A 25,756-nucleotide genomic window follows, 5' to 3' on the forward strand; every position below is an offset into this window, starting at 1 on the left:
GAACTTTGAGTGTTGGGAAGCAAAATCAGATGTGCTGCCAGGATGTAACCTGTTAAAAAACACTTACAAATCCCCCCATGCTTTGTGTGCAAAATATGAATTAGTTCGTCATTAACTCATCCATCTCTGTGGCAGTAATTGCATGTTCTCGCTCAGCCATTTGCTTCCAGGTCAGGGGGAGGTCATCATCAGGGTGACACAGATCAGACCATCTCTGTTAGCAGAAAAATAATAATGGTAGGGAAGTGTTTTATAAAATATAAATATGAAATGTAATTACTATGTACATAACAATACCACTGATCTGTAAAATACTTCCACCTATTGTTTGAATCTGCTTCTAGGTCCATTCAGCACCAAACCAAAACAATGACATAGCATACTCATCATATATTTAATAAAAAGTACGTTGCATTGGTTTTACTTGAAAATATGGACATTATTGAGCACATTATATGGACAATGCTATTCTCATTTTCTTTTCTAGCATAAGCTCTCAGTAGATAAGACTGATAGTGTGCTGCCTAGGTAAGAGTAAGAATGGAAACAGACTACAGAATGGGAACAGACTACACTATTTTTCACTACATATTTTACAGGACAGACAGCTCTATCCACATCCACCTGCCTTGGCTCATTGCATATCAACTGATGTTGTGAGTGTGTGTGTGTGTGTGTGTGTGTGTGTGTGTGACCCTGGGTAAGGGGGTGGGACAGTGAAAACAAGGCTAGCTTTCAGCACAGCTGTGGAGACACGGGATCCAGGCCTCACCTGTCTGAGAGTGCCAGTGCTGATGGAGAGCTTGACCAGACTCCACCCCGGCACCAGTACAACAGAGGAGAGGGCCAGCAGCAAGCCCAGCACGTACGCCCAGTCTGGATACACATACCAGCGGTTAAAGGTCAGGGGCTGGTACTTCACCAGAGAGAAGATTAAGGATCCCTACGGGAGAGGAGGAAGAGTGGAAGCTTTTATTAATGTTAAACACACCATGCTGCCATTGTGTCATAGAAGTAGAAATTACATGAAATTGAGTTCAGTTGTTGAAACTGGGTCACACAGTTATGCAGTCAAAAACACTCAGTGACCAGTTTATTATTTCCTAGACCTTTAATTTTGACTTCTTGATCATCTGCTGTCCCATCCACTCCCAAAGTTTGACATGCTGTGCATTCAGACTCGGCATTGGGCCCCTTGAATTGAACAACTCAGCAGCCTTAGCCTCTCCAGAGTTCACAGGTATCCAAATTTCCGGTCTGCTCCGTACTTGCAGACTGGAGGACTTAATGGAGTACCCTACATGTATAAAACTATAATAATAATGAGAGCAGGAAAATGTATCCTACCGTATATAATATATAATGACATTTTCTTTATGTTAGCTTTCCTATGCACAAAACATCTTGCTTGTGAGTACAAGTTCTGCTATTCTCATTCATGCAAATTAATGTTACTGAAATTTGCAGTTTTATTAAATCTGAAATGCAGCATGCTTGAGTTGTGCAATGATGAGGTTGTCCTGTAATAAGTGAGTCAGGCAGATGCTCTGTCTCTAGACATCCCACAGTGGGGGTGAGTCAAACTCACCAGGGTCACCAGTGGGGTGAAGTAGAGCCAGCAGAGCTTAAAGATGAGGCTGGGCCGTTCCCCGGTCATGTCCTCGATCACATCCATCATGCGCTCCGCCCCTGCTCCAGGGCAAACAGGAAAAACAGTGAGTGTAGTGTTATGTTGTGCATAATGGGATATTCCACTGGGGGGGAATATTCAATGAAGGCAGAGAATGGGAAATGAATGATGACAAAATTGCTTTCTTTTTCGTTTTGCTTTATAAGCACAGTGGAGCAGTGTGTTATGGAACTACTGCCTCTCTGCCTTAAAGTTTCCCCTTTTAAAGTGGTTTTGACTGTTCTTGGCATCCATGGTCATTAATTTGCATTATTCTGTTGGCACTAGATACCATTTTCTTTCCAAATCAAATCAGTCATTTTTATTTTGCAAAAATAAACCTCCCGCCATATTCTTTTCTATTTCCAGTGTTGCATTGCAAAGGTACAGTTTGTTGGAGGGTACACTGTAATGTGCAGTAATGTGTTAATACAGCCAGCTATCTTCCTCAATCCAGGCATCAAAGTCCTGCACTCACCAAACAGCCAGCCCATGGCCAGAACCTTGAACGCACACACGAAGAACATACAGGCCCCATTACAGGCATAGTAGTCCAGGAGCTGGAACACATACATCCCCCCCTGGTGGACAGAATGGGAAATGACAAGAATAGATATTATAGGAAAAAAGGTCAGGGTGAGACCAGAGATGGAATATGGAGGAATGCTGTCAAAATAAATATCAGGTTTTACCTCCAGGGGGTGACTATGAGCAGTAACACTGGGTTAAATAGAGCAGAATGAATGGAGGGCAATGGCAGTTTTCCATAAAAACATTATCAATCTTTTTTATTTTGAGATGGAGAAAATTCGTGGGATAACTGTAACTGTATAACTGTTGAATACGGGATGGTCACATCGCCTCACATTTCTCCCCGGTTGTCTTCTCACCTGTGTGATCATCACCAGCTCCAAGACGAAGCAGGTGAGGCAGAAGAGCAGGAGGAAGATCTCTCTGCGCCCAGCCCTCCGTAGTACTTTGGGAAACAGGTCCATCACCGACGTCATCAGCACCTCTATCATCACAAACTGAACAACAGACAGACAATATAAGGTTCACCAGAGAGAGGCAGGGTAAGGGAGAGAGGGGGAAAGGAGGATAAGAAAAGGATTAGAGAGAAGGATGGTTGACACACACACTAATGTTTTCCTGCTTGTGAGAAACTATCCAGAAATACAACAGTATTAGCGAAGCAATACACTACTGTTATTCAAAATTCAAGTTTATTAGTGGGCTGGCTGTATGCTATCTCCACTCTTTATTCTCCAGTTTTTCAGCACTGGGCTACTACTTGGGCATACTTTCCCCGAGAAATTGCATTAAAACTTTAAACTATTTAGCTTGCTGAGGAGCTTTCATGTTTTTTTAAACTCCCATTACTCTCTCACTTTTTATGCTACATGCATACACTCACTGAGGACTTTATTAGGGCCATTTTTTACTGAATTAGACCTAATTATTCATGCAATTATCTAATCAGCCAATTGTGTGGCAGCAGTGGAATGCATACACAAATGTAAATACAGGTCAGGAGCTTCAGTTAATGTTCACATCAACCATCAGAATGGGGAATTTTTTTTTATCTAAGTGACTTTGACCTTGCAACGATTGTTGGTGGCAGATAGAGTGGTTTGACTATATCAGAAACTGCTGATCTCCTGGGATTTTCATGCACACTAGTCTCTAGATTTGCCAAAAAATAAAAATAAATATAGTGAGCAGCAGTTCTGCAGACAGAAATGCCTTGTTAATGAGAGAGGAGAATGCCCAGACTGGTCAAAGCTGACAGGAAGGTGACAGCAACACAAATAACCACACATTACAACAGTGGTATGCACAGCATCTCTGAACACACAACTGCTATAGTGGATAGGCTATAGCAGTAGAAGTCTAATAAATACGTAATAAAGTGCTCACAGAGTGTATATTATGCAACAAAATGTTCAGCATTTCACACTGATTCTCACAATGTTAACAAATTTAGGTGTTAGCAACCATCTCGCAATACCTCAGCAACTACCTAGCAACACCCTAGTAACCACTTAGCAACACCATAGAAACCAATAAGGAGCATTTTAACAACCACCTAACAATACCCTAGCAACCACAAACAACACCCTAGCAACCACATAACACACCCTAGCAACCACCTTGCAAGATCTTAGCAAACACCTAGCAACACCATAGCAAACAACTATTAAGACCTTAACAACCACCTAGCAACACCCTAGCAACCTACCGACACCTTAACAACCACCTAACAACACCCAATCAATCACCTAGGAACACCTTTGCAACCACCCAAGCAACCACCTAGAAACACCTAATGCACATCTCTAGTGAAATGAAAATTCAAAATGTTGTCCAGTTTGCTTGGCAAGTAATCTAGCTGTAATCTCTGGTAACCCAGCATGATGCCTTGCTAGCTCAGCACAGCTTTCCTTCATGTTGAGCAAGAACCAAAGGAACTAGAAGTAAACAGGGCCACAGGCAGTGGTAGTGGCAGCAGTATCACAGACTCAGCAGCCAGGAATGGTGACCAGCAGCCAGGAAACTGATCACCTGAGTGTCCAGGCCCAACAGGATGATCATGATGAAGAAGCAGACGGCCCACAGCTGAGGTAGGGGCATCATCGCTACTGCTTGGGGGTACGCAATGAATGCCAGACCAGGTCCTGGGAGCAGGAAGCAGGGGAGAACAAAGAACACAGGAGGAGAGTGAAGGAGTCAGAAGGAATGGGAGAATAATGAACCTACCATTCTTACCCAGGTCATATTCGCACACATTACAGTCACACAGTTCTGCATTAAGCAGATGCTGTTATGCAGAGCACCTTCCACAGATGACCATTTTACATACTGTCTGTTAATACAGCAGTAGATTATGAAGAGTTAGAATACACAATCAGAATACACAATAAAAGCAAAATATTTACACAGTGTCAGAACATATGGATCAATAACGTGACTTGCTATTTTTATGTCCAAAAAAGCATTTATGATATAAAAATAAGTGAAAAAACAATAGAATCATGAGTTAAATTATACAATAAAACTATTGAGAGAATTAGAATTTTTCTACTTCACTTGGCAAAATGTCATATAGGATAAAAGTCCACATCAACATGCTGAATGCAAAAATGTGAAAAATAAAATGAAAAATCTCTTCCTTGGGCATAATTCAGTGGGTCTTTTTGCCCTTGTGTTGGCGTTCCAACCAATGTCATCCTGGATCAAGGGCATAGGTTTCATTTCAACATTGGGGGGGGCTCAACCATGATACCACTCTTTTAAAAATATAAAGGCCACAAATGGGGGTGGGGGGACTTCAGACCAGGCACGGTGAGAAAGTTGGGTGACAGCAAGTCGAAAGGGAAGAAAAAGATGCGATGTAGGGGTGGCATCTTCAGAGGTGGTGGTGTCTAAACAATTCCAGCCCTTGCAGGAATTGGACCTGGCCCCTGTCCCCGAGAGTGGGAGGACTGATGAGCCTCAGGGCACTGCGATGGCCACATGCTCAGGAAAAGGGAGTTGATGATAGTGGGGGACTCGATTATTAGACTTGTTAGCAGCATACAGTAAATCCTCAAATTGTGTTCGGGATTCTATTTGAAGCCGGGCCTCGGATAATAGCCGGGGGCGTGGCCGATTTGGACAAATAAAGGCCGGCCCCCAAATACAAGCCGGGGTAATATTGCCTACCAGTAGGACTATCAGTCCATGAGCACTAGAAGACAATGTTTCGATTTAACTCAATGAAATAAAAGAGCTCTTCTTCATATTTTATATTGTTGATTGGTTTAATACTGTTGCCAATTAAAAATCGTTGTCCTACATCATGGGTCTCCAACACGTTGCTCTCAAGCTACCAGTTGCTTGCCGCCCCCTTCTAAGTAGCTTGCCAAAGGCTGAAGCAGTATACATTTAAACACAATTGTTGCCGCGAGGCATTCCAGCCTACGAATTTAATAAAAAGTAAATCAGGCAAAATTAAAAATTAACTCAATTTAGGCTACTTGGCTACGCAATAAGGATTCCATGTATTTACAGCACAGCGCACGTTCAATGAATGAATGAAAGCGGCTGCCTTGGCTCGCAATAAACAGACGGGTGGAAATCCCGACACTCTTTCAACTAAATAAAACTTAACAGTGAACCATCAATTACCCCCCAGATTTCAGTGCCCATCAGTCCCAACATTTAGCAATAGAATCAAACAGTCCAAAAGTAATTAAATCCCAAACCAAAGCGAAAATCTTTTGATAGCGGTATGCTGCTCCAAACGAAACGCATGTCTCACAATAAAACTTTAGGAGAAAAAGATCCTTAACTTGCTGTTATCTACGCTAATTTGTTATTGTTCGTGAAGGTGTGTCTGGCAAGTTGTTATTTTATGGATTCTGGACTTGCATGTGATTTATTGTGTTTGAGAATATTTGCAATAAACTATGTCTGTTAAGACTGACACTACGACTTACCAAACGGTGTTTCCTGATTAGCCTACACGAATTGCTTTCTGAACGGTTACAGGAAGTGTTGAACAGTGTTGGCCCACTTTAAGTGTAGCCTTTTACTTTATTTCTAAGAATTAAATTCTACAACTGGAGCCTAATAAGATATAAAGGCCTGCCTCGAATACAAGCCTGCCCCAAATAAAGGCCTGTGCTTTGTGCAGCCGAAGTAAATTAAAGACCTCGGACACAATTTGAGGATTTACGGTAGTCTATTTGTGCTACAAGGAATCTTGCATGGCGTGTTGCCTGCCTGGCTGGAATACCCTTTAATAGTTTTATATTACATTACATGACAAGGTATTTAGCAGACGCTCTTATCCAGAGCGATGTACAACAAAGTGCAGATCAAAAACAAGTACAAGTGCGAAGAGGACCTGAGAGGACAGTACAGTTCTGAGTCCTAGTGTAACCATACAGATACAATCGGAACCCTTGAAGAATACAACAACTTCCAAACTTAGCATACCACAGTTGGCAGCCAGAATACCCTGAGTACAACAATACAATAGCTAATACAAAAAAAAAAAAAAAAAAACAATATCTATACAACTATATAAGTGCCATTACAGCCTATGGCATATATAAGGCTAATCATGGTGGTGAGTTAGGGAGGGAAAGGTGTAGCCTGAAGAGATGAGTCTTCAGTCTGCACTTGAAAGAGGTCAGAGACTCTGCCGTTCTGACATCCACCGGGAGGTCATTCCACCACCATGGGCCCAGGACAGACAGCAGTCTTGAGCGAGAACACTGTTACACTAGTTACACTGTTACACACTGTCAGTGCGCAGGTGAAGTGGTGTTCCATAGACGTTTACAACCTGCCACCCCAACACACATTGCGAATTTCAGTGGGCCATAGTCCCTTTTCTGCACCTTTTTAGGTTGCAGAAAGGGACATTTCTCTTGTTCTCTTATCAATCACCCTGTCTCAGTACTCTCAGGGTCCAGTCACTGAAAGGAATTAAGCGTGGGATGTTTCACGACAAAGCAGGTTTAGTGTATTTAGTGTATAATTTATGTTTCATTTGGAATCAAAATGGAATGAACTAAGTAACCTGCCTGGTAAATGAATTGTTAAAACTTGATCTGTGTGGTTTTTCTTACTGAACACTCACTGTCGTACAGCGAATGCTTGGACACCCCCTTTGAGTTGTTCTAGGGAGGATGCAAATTTACACTTAATGTATCACGGCAAAGTTAAATCTTTATTTGGTTAATCTGATACCGTCACATTAAAATAATGTGTGTACGTGTGTGAACAATTTTGCAAGGTACACTTTTGGCTGAGCCATATAAGCCTGCCTGTTTCATAGTCTCTCGTTAGCAACAGCTTCCCCACCACACTGTCATAGGGGAGCACCATTACCTGGTCACTATATGCTGAAATTGATCTTGTACATGACACCAAGTTTTTTCTGAAAATGGAAGGAATCAGACTTGACACACACAGAAAAATCTAAGCTGATCTGGAAATAATTTCGTATTTATTCGTCAGTGCGGTTGCACTGTTCGGAACATTTTGAGTGTAACAGGTGAGAAATTGCCTGAGTCCGAGGTGGGATTTGAACCCCGGCCTCTCACTTGTCCAAATATTTGTTGAACGAACGCGTTACCAGTCAGCTGAAGACAAACTCGCCCCTAGCCAAGGGCAACAACGTTCTTTTTTTATTTATTTGAGGGTTACGTCATCGGGGAGTGTTGTCGCGATAACCTGCTACCAGCCTTTGCTTTCACTGCACCATCCGTGCTTACTAGTGAACTAGCTGAGCTAACCATGCTACACTCACCCCCCTTTGACTTCCCCTCCATGTGAAACTCCGCAGCAACCTTTTTTTTTTCTTTTTTTTACTCCCACCCAGATCCGAGTCACGGCACCAATGTAACAGGTGAGAAATTGCCTGAGTCCGAGGTGGCATTTCAACCCCGGCCTCTCACTTGTCCAAATATTTGTTGAACGAATGCGTTACCAGTCAGCTAAAGACAGCTAAAGACAAAACTAACTCATGAGCTAGCCATTTAAAACTGGCTGAAGCTCTGACTTGAGCCAAAAGCTAGACCTATCACACATCTCAGTATTGCTTTGCTTGAGCCAGTCTAACCAAGCAGGTCAGTAGCCTAGTGCATTCTCCCTGCTGCAGGCAGCAAAATGGTACAAACAGATCGAGAGCTGAAATATGGACCTGTATCCATGGGCGTGGCTTTTGATTAACATTTCTATACCATTTTGATGAGGCAAAATGGAACAATAAATAACAAACGTGGTGGTGATGAATGATACAAGCTGAATCTTTTTTAGGTCAAATATGTGTTGAGTTTTCATTATTTGTTGTGGTCACTTGATAATTGAATAACTTCCATAACAGCGCGCATAACAAATATAGCTTTTGTCCTGTTTCTGAGTATTGTCTGTTATTTGTTATTCTTGTATATTTATTATTTTTCATTATTATGTCTGGTTTTCTATTTACATTCATATTCATAGCACTTGTCTTCCCCTGAGATGTCTGTCTTTTTATGTAGTGCTGAGCCCAAATCATTTCCCTGTCTGCGTGATTGACTATTCTGGTGGTTTCGGAATTTTCCTGTTTCCCACGATTACTTCTTAGTCGCGTTTTCTCTTACTTCCTGCTTTTTCTCCATTCATATTTGTAGATAGCACTAATCTACTAATAACTACTAACATAGATTTTGTACAGTGCTAAATTATTAATTGTCTAATTGTCTGGCGCTTAATCGTGATGTTGGCAATGTTGGATTTAGCTTACCGGTCGGTATCTTGTGTGTTAGCAAGCAAATAAGTAGGCAAGAAATGAGCAAACGAAATGTTGGGTTAAGGTCTCGCCTGTAGTGTCACCTCTCGCACTGAGAAGCTGCCAGAACAGTCCACATGCCGAACTACAAAGGCCACCAGCTCATACGAGTGCACAACCCCACACTGTAAAACCCCACGCTAACCCAACGACGGAATTTATCATGGGCCGAAGGTATTTGCATGCTTGTCCTTGCTGGTGTTGCTGAAAGAATATTAGTAGGGTTAAATAATAATGGTCACTATGCGGTGAGTCTAGATCAGCCAATAAATAAACCACGTTACAAAGACAGTAGTACCTCTCTGCCTTCCGCTCTTTACTGGTCTGGGCTGACCAAGAATCTCCACAGTAGGGTCAATACATTTACCTTTGTTATCTGACTCCATTTAAGATATAATTTAGAAATTAGTTTTAAACATGCGCGGACCTCGGGAGTGGTTACACTCGACTCTTACCTGCACCACCATTACTCAATATATGCTCCCGGGATTAGCATTATTGCTGAATCTCAGTTTGGGGGTGAACACAGAGGTGGGGGGTCTAGCCAACACAATACATGCATTATATTTTGCATAGATAGTTGCGAGCCCAGGTCGGCGTGCATTTAGAGGGCTCCTGAGAGCTAACTTGACAAGAACCAACGTAGAAACATCCATGGGTTCCTTTCGTATCAAATTACAAGAGCCATGCACCACCAATCCATTTTATGGGCCGAACTTGGCTGCCTTTCCCAGCTTGGGAACTCCACTAGAGTACCAAGCCACTTATCAGTAGGTCTTTGGTCAATATTGTCCCCCTGAGTATTCAGTCGTAATTTAGGCTGAAAAGGTACAAGATGAATTAGAGTCATGGAGATCACGCAAGTCAAATCCAAGAATAATTTATTTACAAGCAGGTAGGTCATAATCTTAGAATTCAACAGTCAATTTACAAAATACATACTTTAAGGAAAGAAACACAAAGTAAATAATCTTACTCAGCCTGCGTCAACTACACACAAACACAGAACATGCACAAAGTTCCCTGATCGGGTTGTCTCCCTCCCTTTTCTCCTGAATCTCACGTTTGAACCAGGCGGCAGTGCCATAAATTAACCTGGAGTGGTCAAATCTGAAATTTAGAAATTTAGTTACTGAAACTATGGTTTATTAAACTCCATTCAGGATGAAATGCATCTCATCCGATTCCTTGATTTTACCGAATCACATCCATACCAAATAGATTATCCTAATGTCTTATTATGTTGTAGTTGTCACGAAAAGCCCATCATTAACCCAGGAGAGGAGTGAAGAGTGTAATGACAGAAGTGTCCAAATGGGGGCACTGTGGGAGTGTCCTACGTCTTTCCCATAGGAAGTGACCAGGTCGGGGGTCATGGAGACATTCTTTTCCCATGGTTTTGCCCAGGGCTTAATGACCCCCTACAACCTAAAAGCCCCCAGAACAAACCCAACCACAATCCACCTTCCCCTTATCTCAGTCTCTCCAGATGCGGACATTCTTGGGAGCCAATGCTCTGAATCCCCCAAAGGAATTCTGAATCATAGAGCTTCATGGAGATACCTGAGAGTTTTTGTGACAACCGTATTATGTAATAAATATGTTTTGTACCTCTCATGGTAATATACTGTCGAGGTGAAACGTGAATTAGAAAAACGTCCGGTGAAAGGTGAATTAGAAAAACAAAGGGGTTATATGAACCTTATGTGAATCATGTAAAGGCACCTGTATACGGTTGAAAGAATATAAAGCAATGTATGTGACTAGCAAACTGAAAGATCATATTTAACCTGTGAACTGTATAATTCTATTTACTTGACTACAATAAAATATGCTTAATCATAATTATAATTGAGTGGAATTGAGTCAACTAGAAAAACTACAGTGAATACAGGAGATCATATAACAGCGTTGCGTCACACCACTTCACTTCGAGACTGGGCTGGAAGTTCAGTAGAACTTACCAGTTCTCCAGGACGTTTGAAAGTACTTAAAGGAAAAGAGAGTTTGTCTCCGAGACACCTCCTCGTGGGGTACTGCGCGTGGGAACGTGAGGTCTGAGCTCTGCACGGGGTCCGGGCTCACGACAATTGTGGCGCCCAACGTGGGGCACGAGTAGATTACTGACACTGAAGAGAAAGGTGATAGGCACCTAAGTCGTGAAACAGTAATACTCGAGCTCGAAAGGAATAGAGAAAATATAGAATAAGTAACAAAATTAAAAGACTGTATAGGACAGTAAATTCTAATAAAGTGCGAGTATAAAAAGAATAAAAAAGTGGAAGGATGGCTGAAAGCAATCCGCCGGATCCACACATAGAGGTTTACTTCAGCTGCTGTTGCTGGGGTAAAAGCGGCTGTACAGATGGGGCATAGGAAGTTGCGATTGTGTACAGAGACAAATAGTTAAGTGAGTAGTTAAGAACTGCTCACAATGCCAGATGACTAGTACACCGAAAGGTATGTGGAGTGCCGGATTGACTATAAGGTCGGGAGTTGCCCTGAGGAAGTATTTGCATGGATTTGGCCGGTCCTGTGATGAGGTCCACAGGGGGTCACCGATACTTACTGATAATAGTTGATGCGTGCACTGGGTACACCCTTATCCATCCTCTGAGGCAAGCTACGGGAAGACAGGTTCTAGCCAGGCTAGAAAATACGGTGATATCAAGGGAAACCTACAGGTAGGAGATCAATTCAGAACTAAAGATCAAGGTCTAGAAACCAGGCGTCCCTATAAAGGTGAGATTTAGTAGAAATTTCAGCATAGATTGCTGCCTTCTGCCTTGTGGGTGATGTGGAATGTGGTTGTCTCGCGCCATCCCGTTCCTCATTAATAACAGTGTAAGAAGATATAATGGAACCAAGAGCACAAAAATATTTACTGCCTAAAAGCTTGTTCCCTGAAGTCTGGGTCAAGGTGGTCAGACAGACCGATGGGACATTTAGAGTCTTAACAGCCAGAAAAGGTCATGACCTGGCACAAAATGGAGGCCAGAAAAAAAAAAAAAAAAAAAAAAAAAAAAACCCTGTCTAGTGCTGGAAGATATTAAATGGCCAGGCTGTTGAATCCTGTGTTCATGTAATGAGTTAAGGCCAGGATATCAGGGACCTGGTGGGTCAAGAGTGCCCCCAAAAATAGAGGGGTTACCGGGGGACGCCCTATGGGGAATGACAACCCAGACAGGACACTCTCCAGTGATGATAATGCACAGACGAAGAGGGAGGAGCAGAAGGCGCTACGGGAGAAGCAGCTGAACCTGTAGCTCCAGAAACCGGGCCAGAGTACGAGGACGTCAGCGATTTAGCTCCTCCAATACCCCTGAGAGATAACCCGAGCAATGGAGGACCTAGTGATGCTTCTCAGCAACGATGCCCAAGGAGGCCGAGAATGTCGTGTTTCAGCGGGTGTTTCCGATCAGGAACTGCTGACAGAATACATGAAGATCCGAAACCAAAAGAAAAGCCAGTGAATCACACTCCTCAGTGACAGCCCTAGAGGAGGAGTTGGCAGACGAAACAGATACGCCCAGTTATCCCATAGAATTAGGATGGTGTCGTAATCATGTGGCAAATACTCTGTTTGCCCTGGGAGCTAAGAAGAGGTTGTTTAACACCAGCAACCTCAAATACCACCCACTAGATTCCTGTCTAAACTGTGAGATACCCGTGAGGTATGGGCAGGGGGCCAGGGGCCTATACGGTTGTCTCTGCAGCCCGTGCTTTGTCTTGAACAAGAATAAATGGATCAATATCATCAACATAGAAAATCACAAAGAAAAATGGGAAATCTTAAAGTATACAATAACTGTGTATCCAGACATTCCATGTTGCCCGTTGCCAGAAGGACAACTCACACCCCTACCATGTACCTGCTCAGCTGAGTTCTCTCCGCATGGGAGACAAAGAGGAAATGTTGTAAGATGGAACAGGAATGTATTTCCTCATACCCACCAAGACCTTGAAGGGAAAAAACAGACTATATATATATAATCAAAAGAAACAAAATACCCGCTTGGCAGCTGTAAAAACACTCGAAAGGGGAGAACTATGTGGGGGATGGGTTTGTATTATCTGTGTGTTATTCTATCTTTAAAGACGGTTTGGGGTATACCCCTGAAGAAGAAGTACCGAACAAGGACAGGAGGTTGCGATGTGGACAGAAAGGCCTTCCTGGACCGACAAGCTTTCCTCGATGGAAGGAACAGCTTCCTGGTTTCACGATGCATCCCTGAACCTGAAGAGGGTGAAGTCCCGAGGAGTCGGTGCATCATCTGCTTCGAGGATGTGAGAGACATTGCCCATTTCACGCTGTGAGGAGGCATGCGTGGATGCCTGGAATGCATCTGCTTCAACAAGAAGACAACGCTCAAGAATGGACGGGACTTTGGAAACGAAGCTACTATAGAGGAGTGGCTATATGACTTTGTGGACATGGGGGTGTTAGGAGGAAAGACTAGAGTGCCTGGACAAGTGTTGTGTGATTTCATGTTGCCTTCGGGAAAAAGGGTGTCGATAATAAAACCCAGTGGGGGACCTATATTAGATATTGGTACAAAAAGACTGACAGATGGGAGCCCAGTTAGTACCTGGTACTCCCTACCATTTGATCCCTGGATGTTAAAGCTGTGTGGGTTAATTGAGAGGCACTTACAAGCTAGGATAGGCTTAGTGCGAGGGGTTGAAGGGGGTGTCGAGGACCCGGCCTTAGGCCCGCCTGATGAGAGATTGACAGAAGATGGGTTAGGCAGGAATGCATTGTTAGCCCCTCGCACACGCCAGTGGGGTGGTAGTAAGCACGCCTGTAAAAGGAAAAATATGTGGTTCAGGACAAATGGACCGTTTATGGACACTGAGGAGTTTAGAGTACTAGAGAGCAAGGCTAAAGGTCTGACTGAGGCCATGCGTAGAATGTGTTCTAGCATGACCCTGGAGGAGACTCAACATGCCGAATGGGCGGTTGGTGACCCAGGGGGTCTGGCTTTCACAGAAACGGTGAATATAATAACATTCTTGATTGAGAAGTGTGGGCTTGCTCCTACAGGGGAGGAACATAAGGCCTGGTTAAAGCAAAAAGATGAGGAAAACAATGTGGACAATTGGGAAATGAAAGAGTATGAGGAGATGGAAAAATGTAGGAAAAATAAGGAAGGAGTGAGGGATGTTAATACCGAAAGAAGATTAAGAGGCTTTAAGGGCCTCCCTGATTATAGCACTGACAATTTGTCAGATAGATTCAAAGGACTGACTGCAGAGGAGTTGGGGGATGAATTACACTCGGCTATTAATTGGATGTCCTTTGTAGATCCCTGAAGGCGCCACAAGAAAGAGCACCTGAAGAATGTATTGAGCTGGTGGAGGGCACTTACTGCTGGCTTGTATGAAGTCAAAGTGTGGAGAGAGTCCAAGAGAAACTATGACAGTGAGGCAGATAACAGTGATGAATAGGCTCATTAAATAAGTTGCAGGAGCTAGTATTGTCCCACTCGGTATAATGGGGATATTTCTGGATGAATTTCTTACCAGTATAAGTACACTTCTGTAAAAGTTTCAGGACATATAAGGAGTGAGCTTTTAGACGTTAAAAAAGGATCTTAGGACTTTGCTTGACGAGGAGGGCGGGACGGCGCGAGACGGCTATATTTACGGCATGGGAGGTAATTACATTTTATATTACTTATAAGGTAGAAGATAGCATTGTTAGGTGATTTAAAAGTTGCAAGTTTCCTTTCTGTTTCATATAATTCTATTTTCTGGTAAAAGTATTTTCACGATAGAAATAAGTAGTAGACTTTAGGGGTGTTCGTACCCATTGTATTAATAGGAGTAGTGGCTTTTATCTCCCTGAAGGGGGAGTCATAGGATAAGGTAAAGGCCAAAGAGGATGGATATTTGCTGGGTGAACTTTATAAACTTCCGGTGAAAGGTGAATTAGAAAAACAAAGGGGTTATATGAACCTTATGTGAATCACGTAAAGGCACTGGTATACGGTTGAAAGAATATAAAGCAATGTATGTGACTAGCAAACTGAAAGATCATATTTAACCTGTGAACTGTATAATTCTATTTACTTGACTACAATAAAATATGCTTAATCATAATTATAATTGAGTGGAATTGAGTCAACTAGAAAAACTACAGTGAATACAGGAGATCATATAACAGCGTTGCGTCACACCACTTCACTTCGAGACTGGGCTGGAAGTTCAGTAGAACTTACCAGTTCTCCAGGACGTTCGAAAGTACTGAAAGGAAAAGAGAATTTGTCTCCGAGACACCTCCTCGTGGGGTACTGCTCGTGGGAACGTGAGGTCTGAGCTCGGCACGGGGTCCGGGCTCACGACAATACCTTGTGATTTTGGATAAACCTGATTTGGGTGAATTAAAGGAAAGGAGACAAAACCCCAGACTGCTTGGTTTCTTATCTCCAAAATCCAGGCCTTTGTTCTTGACCATAAAAATTGGTCAACCATTTGGAATTTGAAGCCAGAACCCCACCAGCAGTGAGACCTTCAGGTCAGGGGACTAAAGCAAATGGCTTCTACAGAGACAGATTTTGCACAGTTTCCCCTCAGCTCCTGGACGGTTATGATATCCCAGGTAGACTGTTACAAAATCTAGACCATTGCACCAATCGCACTGAACCAATCAGAATAACATCAAACATTACTATATTACATTAATGGAATTTGGCAGACGCTCTTATCCAGAGTGACGTACAGTTGATTAGACTAAGCAGGAGACAGTCCTCCCCTGGAGCAATGCAGGGTTAATTGCCTTGCTCAAGGGCCCAACGGCTGTGAGGATCTTATTGCGGCTACACCGGGATTAGAACCACCGACCTTGTGTGTCTCAGTCATTTACCTTAACCACTATGCTACAGGCCACCCTTGACAGACCGCCCAATATTCTGACTAATTTTTTTCTACAGGTGAGACCTCAACCCAACTTTTGCGCTTAATGCCGACTTTTATTGCACGTTTCTCTGGGGTATGTTGTAGCCTATTATTTAGCTGGCTGTTGTTTTTCGGTCTTTGAAATGCTTGCGGTAGGCTAATCAGTTTTATGGTGGTGTTGTATCGGTAACGTTACAATCAATCTCTCTTTCTTGCTTGCTCACTCGCTTGCTGAGTAGACTGTGTGTGTGCGTGCGTGGGAACCTAGATGTTAAAGGTAGCCTACAAGCAGGTTCTTGTGCGTACTATGAGCCACTGTTGATAACTATAATACTGTAGCATTCAACTTCCAGAGGTGCTTGCATTTGAAACCCCCTGAAATGGCCAGCTTGCTTCCTACAACTACTGTAGCTTGTTGATTGTTTAGAACATAAGCCACAATAATATAGCAGTGAACGCGCATTTATTTTAAACTGAGCTTACCAGTTCAGCTTCATTTGCGCCTTCAAATGCGTTAGAAGATTGCTGGTGTTGAAATTGAAACGAAAGCCTTGCATACTGTGCACATCGCCGTTTTACTGCTGGGATTTTCCAGTGTAAAATATTGCCAAATTGCTGACATTTTGCCAGCTCTGACAAGCGTTACACTCCTAGCACCACGTGGGTTGTTTGTCTGAATAACATAAATGATAATGTTATCATCCTCATATGATATATCACGTGGTATCAGATCGGTGCATAGACTTGCTTACTTGCTATACCCGATCCAGCATTTTGGGCTGTGTCGGAGGCATTTCCGATACTGGTATCGGTATTGGAACAACTGTAGTATCTATTCAAATTATTGGTATTCTGCTACTGTAGCCTATCCACTTAGGCATACGACTGTTGTAATGTGTGGTTATTTGCGTTATTGTCACCTGTCAGCTTCGAGAGCTAAGAGCTCCATGGATCTCCTCCAAAACATTTGCTGTCCAAAAGCTGCTTCTTTTTCCAGTTGAAGATACATCCGAGGAAGACCTTTCATATGCAATTTATTAACCTTTATTTATACAGAGTAAGTTGAGTGAGCAGCATCGGGGAACATTAGCAGGTAAGGGCAGTCGTCTGGCAATTGTCGTGTTCCCAGTTTGATCTCCCGTCCAAGGTGTGTCGAAGTGTCCTTGAGTAAGACACCTACCCCCCAAATGGGTGAAGGAGAGGCATCAATTGTAAAGTGCATTGGATAAAAGCGATATATAAATGCAGTCCTTTTACCATTACAGTCCGCACTGTCTTGGTCTGGATTCGATTCCATGAGGCTATGAGGCTCATCCATCGCACCACAGCTTTAACCAAATTACATTTTTATATATTTGTCACATCTTCGTAATTGGTCTTCACAAGCTGTGCAAGTACCTGATTCTGCTACTTCCTTTATGGGGACGCCCTGCTTATGTGCCATGAACCCCAGCACAGAAAAGACTGCAAATCCTGCCACCAGGCTGGTCCCGCTGTTCAGCAGACACAGCCATAAACTGTCCCTGTAGAAACACCACCAGGAGGCTAAACATTCTCTGACCAGCCCTCATTTTTGCCTTTAGTTTCTTCCAAGGTGAAAGAAATTCACTGCTAAGTGGCTTGCAGGATGTGTGTTGGTATCTGAGTATTGCAGTGGAGAGAGCTGCAAATGTATGGTTAAGAAGCTGACCATTTTCCTCTGTGTTTCTGCCCTAGTGTATTGTGGGTAAGCTTGGGCCTTACTTATAGCAGTTGTTGTTATAGGTGTTGTAGCTACCCAGGACAGTTAGAGTACCCCCTCCAAGACCGTAGGAGAAGAATATCTGAGCTCCTGCCTCCATCCACACCTGTAGTGACATCACAAAACTTGAACACATTGGGTGTTGCTTAACAAATTAACTTGTTCCCTGGCTGGGTGAAATTAGGAAAGAGACATTTTACTGTGACAAGGTGATGGGGTGCAGCTGGTGTCACGGAGTACTTACCTGTGGGTCTGCCAGGCGGGAGAGGTCAGGGTACAGGTAGAACTCCACCCCCTGCAGAGCTCCAGGTAGAGTTAGCCCTCGTATCAACAACACCAAAAGCATCAGGTATGGGAAGGTAGCTGTGAAATAAATCACCTGGTGAGAGAGAGAGAGAGAGAGAGAGAGAGAGAGAGAAAGAGAGGGAGATTTAAAAAAATGATGGTTCATTTCTATGGAGAAATGTCAGTCTGGTTTATACCCTATGTCCCTGTTTGAGTCTGTTAAATTCAAGTTCCACACCCGTCACTATGTGTTGAGTCTTTTACTTTGTGGGTCTCAATCTACTGAGAGGTTACCTGGGTAAGGACATTCTTTACTTATCTCTGTCAGTAAATCAGGGACAGACCTTGCCTGTCGACTTCACCCCCTTCCAGACGCAGAAGTAGCAGATGACCCACATAGTGATCAGGCACAGGAGCAGCTCCCACCTCACGCTGCCGACCTCCTCAATGCCCCCCGAGATCAGCAGCACACGTCTCCTGGGACGGGGGGAAGAGAGAAAGAGAGGGAGAGGGAAAGGTAATGAGGGAAGAACAGGGAAAAGCAGAGAAAGATTTTAACAGATTTATTTACATGAAAAAATATTCCAGTATAGGAACCATGATTCCCTGAACACCCCTTGCATGCTGGCCCAACCATGTACACAAATAATTAAGATATTCTCCACTTATGGATGCATTTATGGCTCAGAAAGAATTATTGCACAAACATAAATGCAAAAAGGTGGAACTAGGCCAATGTGCTCCATCTCCACACACACTTGCAAACTATACCCTTACACATCACCTGATTTATTTATCTTAGCAGACACTATTATCCAGAGAAATTGTACAATTGACATGCATTTATACAACTGGATATTTACAGAATAAAATGCTCTGTCTTTTACCTACAATCTCTGGTTTCCCAGTTCCATAACCCTAGGAGATGTAGCTCTACAGAACTTGCAGACTTACTCCCAAAACTCGGTGGCTGCAGAAGATGAGCTGTTGGAATGTTGGGTCCAGTTTGCGGTGAGGTTTTGATTGGAGAAATCCACACAGTGATCTGAAGCACAAAGAGGGAATGACACCAGTCATGACCTCGGCAGAAGCATTTCATTGCACTGGCTTTGACAGTAGCATATCCAATACTACAGGATGGACCTGCATACTATACTGTAGTACACCGCAGTGCTACTCCACTTCAGTTGACATTCACTTCTCACAACTTTTCTTACTCCGCTCACAGAGTCAGTGCTGAGAAGCTATTGTTATCATGGCTTTCAGCCTTAAATAAAAAGCTTTCCTGCTCAGCCACCCAGGCTAGCCCAAAACCAATTTAGCCAGCTACACGCTTCTAAATTTCTTCACTTAGCCTACATTAGCCATCTGCTACATGGCTCTTTCTAAGACCGCTTTCCTCGACTTATCCAACAAGGTAAGGTTGCACACCGGACTGCGTGTGATGCTCTCATCACAGCCAAAGAGTACCACTCTCTGTGTCATGTGCTTGGGATTAATTGCCTGCTGCTGCCCAGATAGCTGCAGTGGCATGGACTCATTGCTACACATGGCAATGACCTCGAAAACAGCTTGCATTGAAGCTTGTCTGTTTCTTTGTCTTGTGCCAGATTGTCTTGCTCCTTGCCTTCGTGCTTGTGTCTTGTTTTCTTGTGGTTGATTTCCCAGTGCCTATTCCCATAGTTTCCTGTCCCGCTTCCAAGCCTGCTCCTAGTCCTGTTCCGGTCCCTTCACCCAGCCCGTGGTCCTCTGCTCTTCTCATCCTCCAAGCCCTATCTCCATTCCTGCCTTTCTCTTGGACTCACTTCAAATTGACTTTGTCTCACCTGCTCTCCATCATCCTGTCTGTTCGAACCCTCGCCTGTCCCTCGTGTGTTGTTCCTGTTTGCTGGCTACTGAACCTGGACAGTCTGACCTTGTTAATAAAGATCCCTTTCTATCAATTCCGAGGCTGCGCATGGTTCCTGATTCTGTTTGTCACAGCCTACTTCCTCTGTGTTTGAGTCGTTCCAGCAATCATGCTAATTTCGCTACTCTCAAATTCTATGTAGGAACTACAACTCCCACAATCCCACAGGACAATTCCGTGACGTCCACCCCGCATGACGTCTAGCTTGGTTCAGCCAATCCCGTAATGGCGGGAGCAATAAACTTTCCCGTATAAGAGCAAGAAATGTTCTCGGGATCCTTCTCTTTCTTCTCTTCTTCTCCCTTCTTCTTGACGCATCCTTTTTGGCCATTCGCTTCAGCTCATCTGCTCCGAGACTCGGACAGAGGCTGAATGCTGCACAGCGCACTATCAGGCCGACGGACACACCCAGTTACCTTGCGGTAACTTAGTGGCCTATCGTGAGTGGAAGCTGGTGTACGTGGAACACTACATCAGTTTACCCCTGCAAAGCTCACCAACGAATAACAGCAACAAACTTTTCCACCCGGAAAAAGGACCAGCGACCTTCCAGCAACCGAGCGGACCAGACGACAACGCGCAACCCACGGGAACATCCCAGCTCTGCGCACCTCTCCAGGACATCATTCACTGCACCATCGCCGCTTCTACAAGGACATCATTCACATCACCATCGCCACTTCTACAAGGACATCATTCACATTACCATCGCACACACACACCCTACTCATTTACCCTACTAACTTCCCATTAGTTTATCTCTTCTGTGTTTGTATGTTTGTTTAATGAATATATTTAATTAAACCCGGTGTCTGTTTTGGCGTCACATAGACATGAGAGCTGAGTTAAAGCAATCTTTCGAAGAACTTCCAACCTTCAGGTTATCGGTATGTTTAATTAATATTAAATTAATATTAATATTAATATTGGTTATTTTAATTAATAATTAAAATACTAAATTTGTGGTTAGATATTTCTGATAACAGTAATTTTATGAGACTGATTACTTTTTGCAGTTATACTGCTACATAACATTAATTGGCGCCCCGGTTTCGTAGAGAGTAAAATCCCTACATTATTTGGCGGCCCGTGCGAGAACCCTACATCTATGACCCCACTGCTGTAGGCTACCGACATAGATAACATTCTTTTGTTTTTTTATTGAAAACAGTTTTTTAAACATTAACTTAATTATAAGGTTAATATGCAGAAAAGAATGAAAAAAACGTTATCTGGTTGAGACATTGGCCATTTCGGTTTGCTGTGTTTTGATTATCTGGTTAATCGATTAACCATGCCCATCCCCAAGAGTGTTCTTGATCTGTTGACCGTTAAATGTTGAATAGTTGTATTTTTTACATTTTTTTGTTTTGTGGTAAGCAAGGATTTATTTTAAAGCAAGCAATAAAATACTTTAAGCCAAGCTTAAAAAACGATATACAGGATTTAACTCTATGGATGGAAATCTACAAAAGACTGAGAAAAGCACAGGCTGCAAGCTGTTTTATAGACTATATATAGCTAAGGTCATGAACCTACTGCATTTAGTTCTGTGGTTAGCGTCTGTAGTAAGCTAACTACACTGTTGACGAGACACATATATACTTTTTATGCACAAGCTTGCTTTTGCCATTATCTACCGTATTTGCACTTGAAAAATTACATTTGGGGAATTTGCCAATGCTACCTTGTCTCCTTGATTTTGTGAACAGGTGTTGAACAGGTGGTATGATATTTTGGGATTCACACTTCCAGTGTAAAGTTTTCAGTTCAACGGGATGAACTGTAACTGCTGTGGCTGCGCTTCTTATTCCAGTGGATGTTCTTCATTTATTAATGTATTTTAAAGTGTAATGAGCATCAGGGTGCAGCCTGTAGCCTAGTGGCTAAGGTACATTACTGATTCAAGCCCTGGTGTAACCATAATAAGATCCACACAACTGTTGGGCCCTTGAGCAAGACCCTTAACCTTGGACATAAAACAGTATGCACTTGCAGTGTGTTCTGCAGGTGGAGTTACAGCATGTACACAGCATTTCATACTTTACCTGAGTTCCAGGTGTTGGAGCAGCTGGCCCAGGGCAGCTCAGAGCTGAAGGAGAAGTACAGGTAGAAGAGGGCCCAGGCCAGGATGATGATGTAACACATGCAAGCGTAAAGCTGGATCAGCTGACCTCCATAGCCAACCCCTGAGACAAATACACATACATACACATGCGCACATACTCAATTAACAGCTGGTAATGCAAATGCATTGGTTTCAACAGCAACTTGTACAATTAATGGTTATGCACATGCATGCTGTAGTTCTTCTTCACATTAGCACTCCTGATAATAACATTGATGTCTTCTGCCAGACACACAGTACACAGTACTTGACATTCCAGTAATATACATTACATTACATTACATTACATTATTGGCATTTAGCAGACGCTCTCATCCAGAGCGACGTACAACAAAGTGCATACCCATAACCAGGGATAAGTTCGCTGAAAGACCCTAGAGGGAAGTACAATTTCAACTGCTACCTGTACAACAAAGATAAGGACGAGGGCCTTTTTTTTTTTTTTTTTTTTTTTTTTAGAACAAACAAACAAACAGAGCAAAAGTGACCAAAGTGAACTATCCAAACACTGCTTACCTAGCCAACTAAAAATACCGATACACAAAGCACATCACAGAGACAACAATTAAGGTTCACAGGGAGGTAGGGAGGGACGGGGAGAGGTGCTGCTTGAAGAGGTGCGTCTTCAGCTTGCGCTTGAAGGTGGGGAGAGATTCTACAGTTCTGACCTCAACGGGGAGTTCGTTCCACCACCGTGGAGCCAGAACAGACAGTAGTCGTGAGCGTGAGGTGGAGGTTCGGAGAGGGGGAGGTGCCAAGCGGCCTGTGGAGGCTGAACGAAGAGGTCTGGCAGGGGTGTAGGGTCTGATGATTTTTTGTAGATAAGCTGGGGAAGACCCTTTAACTGCTTGGAAGGCTAGCACCAATGTTTTGAATTTGATGCGAGCCATGACAGGCAGCCAGTGGAGGGAAGTAAGCAGGGGGGGTGACGTGTGAGTATTTGGGAAGGTTGAAGACCAGACGAGCTGCTGCATTCTGGATGAGTTGGAGGGGTCTGATGGCGGACGCTGGGAGGCCAGCCAAGAGGGAATTGCAGTAGTCCAGGCGGGACAGAACCATCGCTTGGACCAGGAGCTGGGTCGAGTAGGGGGTGAGAAAGGGGCGGATTCTCCGCATGTTGTATAGGAAGAACCTGCAAGACCAGGTCACCGCTGCAATGTTCTCGGAAAGGGACAGTCTGCTGTCCATCACCACTCCGAGGTTCCTTGCACTGGGTGACGGCGTGAGTGTGGTATCCCCGAGGGAAATGGAGAGATCCAGATGGGGAGAGGTTTTAGCAGGGATGAATATCATTTCAGTCTTGCCTGGGTTGAGCTTTAGATGGTGGTTGTCCATCCAGCTCTGGATGTCCCTCAGGCAAGCAGAGATACGGGCTGAAACCTGCATATCAGACGGCGGGAATGAGACGAAGAGTTGGGTATCGTCCGCGTAGCAGTGGTAGGATAGCCCATGTGCAGTGATCACAGGGCCAAGGGAGCGAGTGTAAAGAGAAAAAAGAAGCGGGCCTAGGACTGAGCCCTGGGGAACTCCTGTGGCGAGGGGCCGAGGTGTCGATACCGAACCAGCCCAGGCAACCTGGAAGGAGCGACCAGAGAGGTAGGACTCAATCCAGTCCAGGGCTGTGCCACAGATGCCCGTTGCTGAGAGGGCAGATAGGAGGATGGATTGATCCACAGTGTCGAAGGCAGCAGAGAGATCTAGGAGAATGAGGACAGAGGAGAGGGAGGCTGCTTGTGCGGCATGGGGTGACTCACTGACGGAGAGGAGCGCAGTCTCTGTCGAGTGGCCCGATCTGAAGCCAGACTGATGGGGGTCTAGCAGGTTGTTGTTAGAAAAGAAAGAAGAAAGTTGAGTAGAATATACTGTGAATATTTCTTGAAATTAGCCCAGTTTTCCCTGGAAAAGTAGAATCAGCCTCTTAGCCTCACAGTGTTAGAGAATGACAGAAGTGCAAGATGTCAGATTTGGAGATTTGCATGTGAGAAGAGCTGAACTGTACCACTGGCCGCACAGGGATATTTGTATCTTCTCCCCATTGCTCCCTGTTGGTAAAGCCAAAGTGATCTCAGGTTTACCCATTTGCCCACAGAGGTTTCTGGCCTCTCACCCTCAGCCAATGGGCACAGCTTCCTCCAGCAGGTGATGGCCCCCTCCTGGGTGTACTGCCCCATGGCAGTCTGCAGCAGGAACAGGGGTATCCCACAGGTCACCACAAAGACCAGATATGGCACAAGGAACGCTCCTGCAGATACACCCACACACAAAGTTAACATTCAAGATAAATATTCAAATATTCAATATAAATATTCATAAACATAGACAATATCCACGACTGGTATTTGAACAAAACCAGAGATGTTTAGTTTCAGGTCGTCAGAAATGTGTGACTGTAAGAGACTGAGCACTAAACAACACACCATTGAGAATAAATCAATTTGTAGATCAATACTCATTTAGAGCATAGTACGTATACAGGTACTTTTAACATGTAAATCGAATGAAAAGTTAATTTAAGCTCATACACACAGCCTTACTCTTGTTCATTCAAATTCATTGGCACACTCTCAGTCGCACTTACTCACACTCACACTCACATACTCATATTCATACACTCATCCCACTCACCACCGCCGTTCTTGTAGCAGAGGTATGGGAACCTCCACACGTTTCCCAGCCCCACTATGCTCCCTGCCACTGCCAGGAGGAACTCCACCTTACTCCCCCACTGCCCCCTCTCCTCCAATGGCCTTTCTGCGGTCTCCCTCTCCTTCTTCATCCCTTCTGCTGTCGGTTCCATAATCTCTGATTATGTTCTCTGTCTAGACACAATGAGCTGAGATCAAACAGAGGCTCATGTTTTACTGTAACTGCTGACTGTTAGACACCTCCTTACACGTGCACAGTGTACCTGAGATACTGGGCCAAGTTGCATAAATATGTATAAAACATTAAGTATAAAAGTGAGCTAATCATAAACTTTATTTTCACACATTTTTTAGATTGTGGAAAGGCTACATACGGAAACATTCACGTTCTACCATCCACACATGCAATACAATTAATGACAGCTGACTTTAACGCTGCTTTATTAATCAGGATCCTATTATATTGCCAATAATTCCAATAATGAAATCTAATCAGGGGTTTTAGATATTTTTTAAATATCTGGATTAAAAAATCCCTCTCACCAAGAACCTTGATAAAGGTTGCTTTGCATACTTTCACCTTCCTTTCACCTTGTTCATGCTGAATACTTCCCATGGATTTTTCTGTTCTTCCTTGCTTCTTCATCTTTGTCAGGAATTTGACATTGTTTGGGTTGATTGCCTCTCACAGTGTATGGACACTGTACAGCCTATGTATAGGTATCTTGCTGACCCCCAAATCTCACAATCTCTTCAGTTTTCCTCAGTCATGGTACTCTACCAACCATCCTTGCTTCCTTTGGAGAGGTGACACTATCCTATCCTCCAAACTGTCAATAATGTTCATTATTTTCTTGAACGTCAGCAGTGCAGATTTAGCCTATCACAATATGCAATAAAATTAAAGTGCTGTTTATTGTGGTTTGCAATAACAAACTGTATTCTGTGCAGTGACTGTGGAACATTGTTCATATACTCCATGTTATTTATTTGGAGCTAGATAGCTCCATGAATCGTGGATGTTTCTACACTGTTCAACACATTTCTTTCAGATTTGGTGTTTATTTTGTTTTGCAATTAAATTCTTCAAATATTTAAGTGTCCTTCTGTTTTATATACTTACTGCATACATCAGTTTACTTGTGAAATACGTTTTAG

The 25,756-nt window shown here is 43.5% G+C and overlaps 1 protein-coding gene across 1 annotated transcript; it reads right to left on the reverse strand.

Moving 5' to 3' along the window:
- Positions 1-100: 100 nt before the first annotated feature.
- Positions 101-24,714, reverse strand: LOC133108243 (sodium- and chloride-dependent GABA transporter 2-like). The gene is made up of 14 exons (XM_061217714.1): positions 24,579-24,714; positions 24,061-24,195; positions 21,874-22,014; positions 18,871-18,961; positions 18,261-18,393; positions 17,876-18,010; positions 17,634-17,737; positions 17,289-17,413; positions 4,232-4,344; positions 2,560-2,697; positions 2,148-2,250; positions 1,589-1,689; positions 773-943; positions 101-214 (listed from the first exon to the last, which is right to left on the reverse strand). Exons 2-14 carry the CDS (start codon positions 24,122-24,124, stop codon positions 101-103), a joined length of 1,533 nt encoding a protein of 510 aa, XP_061073698.1. The 5' UTR covers positions 24,125-24,195; positions 24,579-24,714.
- Between the last annotated feature and the right edge of the window lie 1,042 nt (positions 24,715-25,756).

The sequence above is a fragment of the Conger conger genome, chromosome 13, assembly GCF_963514075.1.
Source record: "Conger conger chromosome 13, fConCon1.1, whole genome shotgun sequence".
In the NCBI taxonomy this organism is placed as follows: Eukaryota; Metazoa; Chordata; class Actinopteri; order Anguilliformes; family Congridae; genus Conger; species Conger conger.